Genomic DNA, 10,388 nt, shown 5'->3' with positions numbered 1-10,388 from the left:
TGACATTCCTAAGCCTGAGACCTCCAAAATATCTTTGTCTCCCAGTTATAAAATAATGATCTATATGTACCACACAGAGAGGTTTCTTTTTAAAAACAATTAATGACTTTTTCCTACAAATAACCTTTGCTTTTTAAACATATTTCTAAATCTACATATTGATTGCACACCCTGTTTCTTCGGAATGATTATTGCTTTCATTATGGCCTAATATATTATCAGTGCTCACTTACTGTATCTCAACATGTAATGAAACAAATCAGTTTCTTTTCATACTAGTAGTTATTGTGTTTGATTAAACAGATACAAGACATGTGCACTCGACTTATGTGTTCATATTTTCATTTGAAAAAAATCAGAAAAAATGGTTTCGTCTACAAGGGGAAAAGTTACCATATGCAATGGGGTAGTGTCAATTTCTTGGGTACAGAGTTTTAAACACCACAGCCTGTTTTCCTTATGAAAACTGTAGTTAGTATGGAAGACAAGAATGTAAATGACCGGAACACATGATCATCTCAATGACAGACATGCTTCAAGTGCTGCTGGAGTGCCAGGTGAATCATGGCCATCATGGTTTTGCAGTCAGAATCATTACCAAAGACTATCATTGGAATTGTCTCAAGCAATGAGCAATAGTTCACGTGTAGAAAGAGATGAAAGGGAGTGCTAGGAAGAAGAAAAGACACATGCAATGGCCTGGAATATCTGGAATATCATTATCAAGATATGCGAAGAGAGTGAAACTGCTTCACATGAGTTTGTTTGTAGTTGTGTGTCATGGTGGGTGAGTGGGAGTTAGTGGTGCCGAGAGTGACATGAGTTCAGAAATGTAGAAAAGAGCCAGCTCCTGAAAGGTTTAGTATTTCTTGCTACAGAATTTGTGTATTTTAAAAAAAAGTAGTAGACAATAGAAAATAAATAATACAAGTAGCTTTTATTTTATTACATTATCAAATTCACTCATGACTACATTCAGATAAAGCCTGGATGTAGAGAAAGCAGAGGGACCATTGTACTAATAGGAACACATAAATCTGACATACATGTAGGAAATTGATGGACATTAGCAGGCATATGGGAGAGAAATTCTGAAGCATTATGAAGGCTGTATAGGAATTATATGTTGAAGTAAACTAGAAAATGGAGCAAGTGTGACTCTTATTGTATAACAATGAGAGTATGAGAGGAAGATCTTTGACTTCCATGATTTACTTTGACTGTTAAAATGTTTAAGATGAAAATCAACAATCAAACAAGTAAGAACACTAAAAACAATAAAAATTTAAAACCAGAGATTGGAAGGTCATATGTGTGTGTGTGTGTGTGTGTGTGTGTGTGTGTGTGTGTGTGTGTATATATATATATATATATATATATATATGCATATATATATGCACTTAGTGTATGCATGCATAGAGTCAGAAGTTGTTCTTGGATTGTAATCCCATATTACTTCTCCTCTTGACAATAGGGTTTCTCATTGACCTTCTGTATCATTCCTTCACACTGGGGTTACAAGCATGTAGTATTATATTTGGTTTCTTATTTGGGTGCTAGTCTAAAGTCGTAGCCTCATGCTTATGTGACAAATGTTGTACTCACTGAACCATAACCCCCATCCTGAACCCACTGAGTTTGAAGATACTGCCAAATAAGGAAGAACTTAAACCGTGTTAGAACAGGTCGTATCCGGTCGTATTCCACATTTACCATTGCCTTCAGGTAATCTCAGCACTAATTTTAATACTTAACCAATGACAACTTTGTATGTGTACGTGTGTTGTATTTGTGTTTAGGTATTTGTTTGAGTGTGTGCATGTGCCTAGGGTTAACACAGTGCTTTTATCCACCACTGATGCCTACATTCTTTTTTTGCGATAGGATCACTCACTAAAACTGGAGCTCACAATAAGCTCGGCTGATTGTCCTGCAAACCTCACATATCCTTTTGTCTTTGTCTTCCTATTGTTAAAATTACAGAATGAAACAAGCCTTTTAAGTGAGAATTCTGGGAATCATAACTCTGATCTGTGGCAGGCATGTTACAGACTAAGCCATTCCTCTAACCCCACCGATGACAACTGCTAAAGTTTAGAAATTTATACAGAGTAGAAGGAAGATTGTCAGGAGTTTACCATTTTGCTCTTAGTCCAATGACAATTTCTGAAACTGTATTGTTTTAAACCGAATGACTAACTCTAATGGCTAGCTTTACTCCCCAGTATCTATTTCTCTCTGTGAATTACAATAAGTAACAAAACTTTTGAGTCTCCTCTTGTTTATCTATTTCTCTCTATTTCTCTCTGTGAATTACAATAAGTAACAAAACTTATGAGTCTCCTCTTGTTTATCTACTCATTCACTAGCGATCTGTGATATGCAATTTCATGCTTAATGTTCTATTCATTTATTATGTGCCTGTTAATATATTCATCTTATGTCAGGATATGGACAAACAGGGACACCATAGCTATGTTTCTCTTCAAAAGGTTGAATGGAGGAGACAGATGTTAGTATTCAGCAGTTCACATCCTGGTGATGTCAATTAGTTTCAGTTCTCAGTTTGCCAGTTTTCCAGGTTACTTATATATTATTCAAGTTCAGGAAATCTTGGTTAAAGTTTGGGATCAGAAAAATAACTCACAGCAGAAATATCATTGGCACCACACTAGAAATATCTAGGATTTAGTCTCTCCAAGGCAGTCGTTAGTATATGATACCCAGGCAAATTTCTTCTGCCTGAGGATCCTCATCTGTAGAAGGGCAAATTAGGACCTGGAAACTTTTGAGGATTCTGGTTGGTATGATACTCTGAAAGTCCATAATCCTATGGAAGTCTGGAGTTATACATGAGCAGTGTTTGGAATGAGTGATGGGGATAAATGCTAGGACTCTCAAGTCACATTGAACTGGACAGACTTTACCTTGGGAGAGACTTCAGAAACATGATTTGTGTGTGCACTGTTGGACACAAAGAACTTTCATACCTACAATATAATTTTGTCCCCAGAAGCACTTGCTAGGTGTTATAAGTCCCATCATTTCATGAAGAAAATGAATCACAGAGGGGGACATGGCTATATTAAGTATTTAATATCAATTTTCTTATCTACCTCACACAATAATCTTAAGACCTTTCATGCTTACTTCTCCTTTTTATTCATATTTCTCCCTCTTAACGTTCTTAAGAGTTCATATACAATAGGTTTGGGCTTATGGAAACTAAGTAGATTTCACTTCATTAGTAAATACTAGAGTTCAAAATATATTTAAATTTACGTTTGCTTATAAGTTTGGTTAGAATCTGAATGATTCCAAAAGCTAGATGGTGATGATTGAGTAAAGACTTTTGAGATTTTGTTTTCTTTTGTCAAAATTTATTTTGATTTATTTATGTGCATGAGAGGGTGTCTATGTGAGTGCTTATGCATGTACATATGTTAGTGCTTATGCCCGGACCTGCATGTAGAGGTGAGGAGAGGATGTCATGTGTCCTCTTTATTACTGACCACATATTCTTCTAAGGCAGAGTATCTTCCTGAACCTGAGAATTCATAGCATGGCTAGGCTGGAAGCCAGTATGTCTTCCCTAGTGATCCTTCTAGCTTTGTGTCCCCTAAAAGTTGAAATTATGAGCTTTTATAGAGGATGCCTGGCTAGTTGTTGGGTTACTGCTGGCATCTGAGCTCTTATCCTCAGGATTACAGAGTAAGTACTATTAACCATTGAGCATAGCTCTAGCCCAATGCTTGCTTCCTTTTTAACCATAAAAAGAATAATGGAAAAATAATATAAGGAGCCTTGCACTTTACATTGCATTGTACATGTAGAATGAAGAATGATGGCATGGTGGCACATGCCTTTAACCCCCACACTCAGGAGGCAGAGACAGGCATATCTCTGAATTTGAGGCCAGCCTGGTCTACAGAGAGAGTTTCAGAAACCCTGTCTCAAAAAACAAAAACAAAAACAAACAAACAAAAACAAACAAAAAACCCACAACCCTCAAAACCCCCCAAAACCAAACCATGATGAAGCTTTGTAGAATGGAAAATTATATACCATATTAGTGGAAGGTAACTATTGCCAGTCTGATAAAAGGCAGGCATCTCTAAACAAACTTGATTTATAAAGGAAAACCTGGAGATCTAGAACATTAACTAAAATCTCTTCATTTAAAAATATTAGTTGTTAATTTTAGCGAAGTGCAGAGAAATATAAAGGATACCCAACTTGTGTTTATGTGGCTCATGGGGCCCCCTTGCTTGTTCTATTCTGAACCGTGCTGTTTTCTAACACATGAACTGCCTTATGCTGCTTTGGAAGACTTCTCTACAGCATCCACCAAACACTTGCTCTTCATCCACTGTCTTCTCAGCTTTAGACTGGGCCATAGCAGATGCACAGTGATCCAGTTGCATTTTTGCTTGTGGTGTGCTTTCTCTTGAGAAAATGTTGGATATTTTGAACATCGTTCTTAGTAAGATGGATTTGTATGAAACAATTGTTATAGTCTCCATGACAATGGTAAAAAGACTCACCCATTTTGGAGAAGAGTAAAGTAACTTCTAACTTAGTTATAAAGGTCGCCAAGCTGTAAGTTAGCAGCATGAGACCCTAGATGCAGCTCTGACCCCACATTTTCTTCATTACTTCTATCTCATGAGAATCTAAGGCAAGGGGATAGTAGAATATGGAACGGTTTTCTAGGAGAGATGATACCTCAATGCCTCCTCAACACCTTCATCATTGAGTCCTGTTGGGATGGAGAGGAAACTGATAGGATGAACAATGAGGAAGAAAATGACCTGCTTCTCCATAGTCTAGAAGCTCTGACACCAGAAAAAGACACTCCCAGCTCTGTAGGTGACTAGACGGACAGCACACAGGGAGGAAATTAGGTGGTGGAATGTTACCTTGGGCAGATGCCAACCAGTTGTCTCATGGTTTGAGCCAGACCCACAGCTCTTTATATAAACACAGTCCTCTGCCCAGATGCCTTAGCCTGGATGACTTTGTGCCTGCTGAGGAGGGTGAGTCTGGAAGCTGGGTCCGGGGATCATGTTGGGGTTGATGGATATTCAAGGGGTTCCCAGACTCTAAAACTGAGGAATGATTAAGGCAGAAGCTGGGGCAGAGAGACATCAGTCTGAGGTGGAAAATTGATTAAGGATTATAAAATGTTTAGGGTTTATGGAAAGATATGGGGTTTAAAAGTTGGTGTATTTGCCTTTGACAGTCCTGGTCTTTTCTCCAGGTACCATTTCTTTTGTTAGTGACTCATTGTCCCAGGAAAAGATACAATGTTCTTTTATTTTGAGTCCCTAGATGCATAAAAGGATGGAAACAGTAGTTATTTGTTTTATCTGAGTAGAGGCACATGAGGATGGATGAGCCACCATGTGTAGGGAACACAAACATAGACAATTGCTACAAATGGAAAATGTCTAGTTCTGTCTACCAGTGGAAGAATTTTAGGTATCCTGGAAGGTTGTGAGAGATGTTTTGTTGTTATGATTTAATTGACAGATTAGCTCTGTTCTTTGCCAGTCATTGGGCTACCTGTACAGACAGGTAGCTCTGGGAAAAGCAGATGGGAACTACTGTATTTTCTTGCAAGGTAAGGGTAGTATAGGAATGTATGCCTGAATGCCTTATGTCATACTGTGACGATCTTGCTATGCAGTTCCATAAGTGTTTCCGACTCTACTTACATCACTGTAAATCCTTGAATGTCATGAAGAATATGATAGTCTCTGGGTTATCTCAGCTTCATTAGCATCTCAGAGGGTCTGAGGAGAAAATATTTCTGAAGTTAGCAGATTTTTACCCTCTAGATGATTAATAACAGCAGTCTGCTTGGGCAAGTGACCGTGCTGTCCTTAATGATGGTATGTTTTGCATGTGAAGTATATATGAATTTTCATATTTCTCTGAAGATCTGTTTAAATTAATTCACTTAAAAAGATTGGATGGGAGCAGCAAATATTAAGCACTGGGCCTGACAGGTCCAGAATTTTCCTTGATCCTTTGCTAATTCAGTGGATTTTTTTTTGATGTAATGTGAACATAGATAATGCCTGTGTACCCCCAGCCCTGCCTCATGGTCATTTTTACATGTGGCTTGTGTATACCTCCCTGTGTGCATGGAAGCCTCAGTTTGGGCTATGTATGGGAAACAAGCTGTTACTTGTTTTTCCTGTAGGGCTGTTTCCATCACTTGACTTGTTAAGTGTTAATTTGCTTGTCATCACTGCTCTCTGGTGGCAGACATTGGTATGCCTACCTTTATATCCAGCTATGCAGAACTGAGCCATTTTGGCATAACCAGGTTAGGGGGCAGGGAGAGGGGGCAGGTCTCACGAACAATAATGACTAGCATGGGCTCAGGTAAGTCAGTAAGTAAAGGTTGAAGGCATCTAAAGAAAAACCAGAGAAGACACCAGGCTTCTGGTTCTAGATCCCAGCTCCTCACTCCCATCTTTCAGCCTCCTGACCCTGGTTTCTCTACCCTCAGGTCTTGCTCACCCACCTGCACCAGGACCATGTGTGACCAGCAAGAGATTCAGTGTTGTGGGCCAATACCCCAGTGCTGTGTCAAGGGTTCCTCCTTTGGTCCCTCACAGTTTCCTCATGCCAACAACCAGGTGCTAGTGGAAGCTCCGTGTGAGATGCAATTTCTGGAATGTGCTGCACCATGCCCCATTCAAGTTTCTCAGACTCCATGCCAGTCCAGTACCACTGAAGTGAAGGGCCAGGCTCCATGTAAAACCACCAACGTTAAATGCCAGACCAAGACCACCCAGGTGAAATGCCAGCCTAAGACCACTGAGATAAAGTGCCAGGCTCCCTGCCAGGCTCAGGTTTCCTGTGTTCAATGCCAGGCTCCATGCCAATCTCAGGTTTCCTATGTGCAAGTTCCACAACCTCCTCAGACCTACTATGTAGAGTGTGCTCCAGTGTATTATACAGAAACTCGTTTTGTGGAATATCCAGTTTCAAACTACGTGCCTGTTCCAGCTCCTCAGCCTGGGTACACTTATGTAGAATGTCCCTCACTGGGCCAGGGCCAGGGCCAGGGAAGTTTCTCCACTCGGTACCAGTATCAGGGATCCTATGGTAGCTGCACTTCTCAATCACAGTCACGGGGTTCTTACAGCAGCTGTGGTCCACAGCATCAGTCTCAGGCTTCCTACAGTTACTGCGAACCCCAGTTTCAGTCCAGACCCTCCTATACCAACTGTGGTACTCAGCGCCAGTCACAGGCTTCCTTTGGCAGCTGCACCTCCCAACTCCAGTCTCGAGCATCCTACAGCAACTGCTCCTCCCAGCGTCGGTCCGGGACTTCCTTTAGCACTTGTGCACCTCAATGCCAGGGCCAGGGCACCTATGGAAGCTTTACTGCACAGCGCAGGTCTCAGAGTGCCAGCCGATGCCTCCCTTCTCGTCGGCTTCAGCCTTCTTATCGCAGCTGCTCTCCACCAAGACATTCTGAGCCCTGTTATAGCAGCTGCCTGCCATCCCGGTGCTCTTCAGGCTCCTACAACTATTGCACTCCACCCCGCCGCTCAGAACCCATCTACGGCAGCCACTGTTCTCCTCGGGGCCGCCCTTCAGGCTGTTCTCAAAGATGTGGACCCAAATGCAGGATAGAGATTTCCTCGCCTTGCTGCCCAAGGCAGGTTCCCCCTCAGAGGTGTCCTGTCCAGATTCCTCCCATCAGAGGAAGATCTCGGAGTTGTCCCCGGCAACCTTCTTGGGGTGTCTCTTGCCCAGACCTGAGGCCATGCGCAGAACCACATGCATTCCCAAGACCTTGTAGGCCACAGCGTCTTGACCGGTCTCCAGAATCATCATGGCGGCGGTGTCCAGTTCCTGCACCACGTCCATATCCACGTCCAGAACCATGCCCAAGTCCAGAACCACGTCCACGCCCACGCCCACGCCCACGTCCAGAGCCATGCCCAAGTCCAGAACCACGCCCACGCCCACGTCCAGACCCATGCCCAAGTCCAGAACTACGCCCACGCCCACGTCCAGAGCCATGCCCAAGTCCAGAACCACGCCCACGTCCACGTCCAGACCCATGCCCAAGTCCAGAGCCCCGCCCACGTCCATGTCCAGAGCCATGCCCAAGTCCAGAACCTCGCCCATGTCCTCCATTGAGGCGATTTTCAGAACCCTGTCTGTATCCAGAACCATGTTCAGTTTCTAAGCCAGTGCCATGTCCAGTACCATGCCCAGCGCCACATCCACGCCCAGTTCACTGTGAGACTCCAGGTCGACGTCCACAACCCAGTCCTCGTTCACAACCTTGTCCGCATCCAGAACCAATGCCACGTCCAGTGCCCTGCTCCAGTCCAGTGCCTTGTGGAGATCCCATTCATTGTCCCAGTCCTTGCTCAGGTCACAATCCAGTTCCTTACAGCCAAGAACTAGGCTGTCATGAATCTAACCCATGTCGCCTGGATACTGAAGGCCCGAGCTCCTATAGCTTCAGCCAAGGGCAAGAGAGTAATGGCTGCTGTGTATCTGGTGGTGTCTTTTCAGGATCACGCGGTTTAAGTGGTTGTGGAGATCAAGGAAACACCTATCGTGGCATGAATTGTGGGGCTTGTGGTGGAACACAGGGAGCCTACTTTTAAACAAAAGTATAACCCAAATGCTCCTGCGTTAGGTTCTTTAGAGTATTTCCCCTTCTTATCTGGTTTAATCTTTCCATAGACATTGAGGTGCTTCCTGCTTCCAAGTTGTTATCCAAACTTCTTGCATGTTACCTCACGTTCTACACCTGAATCCCTGACATCATTCCAGCCTTATGTCTCAATCCTTCTTTGCACAGAGCTTTAATTCTAACTAGACCAGCTTGGTCACTAGGACACTCCTTGGGTGTTTCTCCTGACAGTCCCCAGATGCTCTTGCCTCTGCAGAGGCTTCCTCAGTCTGAACCACTTCTCACTATTTCCCAGGATCTAAAATTGTACCTGTCTTTCAATAACTCCTCCTGAATCTTTTACTGTTGTTGTGTGTTTCTACCCATAGGACCCTATTCTGACTTCCTAGAATTCACTGCTCTAATACCATTCATTTAGTAAGTGCTTTTCAATACTCTTGAATTAGTAATTTCTCCTGCCTTTTCTGCCTAACTAGATTGCAAACTTTCATCCAAGTGGAATTAGTATATCCTTGTGTCTATCTTAGGTCAGGTAATAATTGAACAAGGTTATGGTTGGCAGCTTGAGAATGCTCTGTCCTGTTGGGAAAGTACAGGAACTGTGACAATAGGAAGATACATAACAATAAAAACTGGATGTATTCAGAGCCTGTGTCCTAAATAATGTCTGTTCTTTATTTGATGCCAATTTGCCGAGGTGAAGCATCTTTTTACCTCAGAGTAAAATACATATAACAAAATTTACCTTCATAGCTATGTTGGGCAATGCAGCTCCATGGGATTAATTATACTCACATTGTTGTATTACTATCACCACCATTTATCTATCCTACAGGACAAAAACTCAACATTTCATGCTTCACTTCCACTTAGCCTCTACACAATATATTCCATTTTCCATCTTTTAAAACTTGACGCTATATGTATCACAGGTAGACTCATACAGTATTTGTACTTATTTCACTTAGCATAATGTTCTCCAGGTTCATCTTTGCTGTAGCATGTGACAGCTATTTAAGGAGGCAAGATACTATATTGCATGTAGATACTATGCTCTATTTGTTCACCACTGAATGGCTAAAAGCACTTGAGTTTCTTCCATTGTTTGGCTATACTTAGTAATGGTCAAATCAACACTGTTACAAAATGCTTCTCTGAGTGTATGATTTCAATTACTGTGGATAGAGATCAGGAAATGGAATTGCTAGATCACATGATAATCCAGGTACTCCCATGTTAGTTCCCACAGGGGTGATATCATTTACAGTCCCACCCCAGCATGATCATTCACAGTCCCACCCCTACAACATAATTCACAGTCTCACCCCTATAACATAATTCACAATCTCACCCCAGCAACACCATTCATAGTCCCAACCCCCAGAAGCATCAGCCATAGTCCAATCCTAGTGAGTAGGTCCTGCTTTCTCCAAATTCTTGCCAACTTTTGTTAGTTTCTGTGCTTTCCTTAAATATCAGCCATCCAAATATGATGTGGGTGAATTTCATTGTAATTTATTAGTTTTGTTTTCGGTTATCATATTGTTGCCTGGACTTTCTTCAATCTAGAAGAAGTGGCTTAGCTTATGGGGTTTTTGCCTCACCTTCACATCTTTGTTCTCTGATACAATGATGGAGGATGGAGGGTGACTCCCACGCTAGGAGTAAATGTGTTCAGACCTACATTTGGTAGTTCCCTGGATGTTGTACT

General features: G+C 42.1%; 1 protein-coding gene across 1 annotated transcript; it reads left to right on the top strand.

The window, feature by feature from the left end:
- Window positions 1-5,022: 5,022 nt before the first annotated feature.
- Kprp (keratinocyte proline-rich protein) lies at window positions 5,023-9,321 on the top strand. The gene is given in 2 exon segments (NM_001002290.1): window positions 5,023-5,036; window positions 6,521-9,321. A coding segment is annotated over 1 exon segment (2,100 nt). The 5' UTR covers window positions 5,023-5,036; window positions 6,521-6,548; the 3' UTR covers window positions 8,649-9,321.
- The last annotated feature ends 1,067 nt before the right edge of the window (window positions 9,322-10,388 follow it).

Source organism: Rattus norvegicus, chromosome 2 (assembly GCF_036323735.1).
Source record: "Rattus norvegicus strain BN/NHsdMcwi chromosome 2, GRCr8, whole genome shotgun sequence".
NCBI classification, from domain to species: Eukaryota; Metazoa; Chordata; class Mammalia; order Rodentia; family Muridae; genus Rattus; species Rattus norvegicus.
This window is presented reverse-complemented; position numbering and strand designations above follow the sequence as displayed.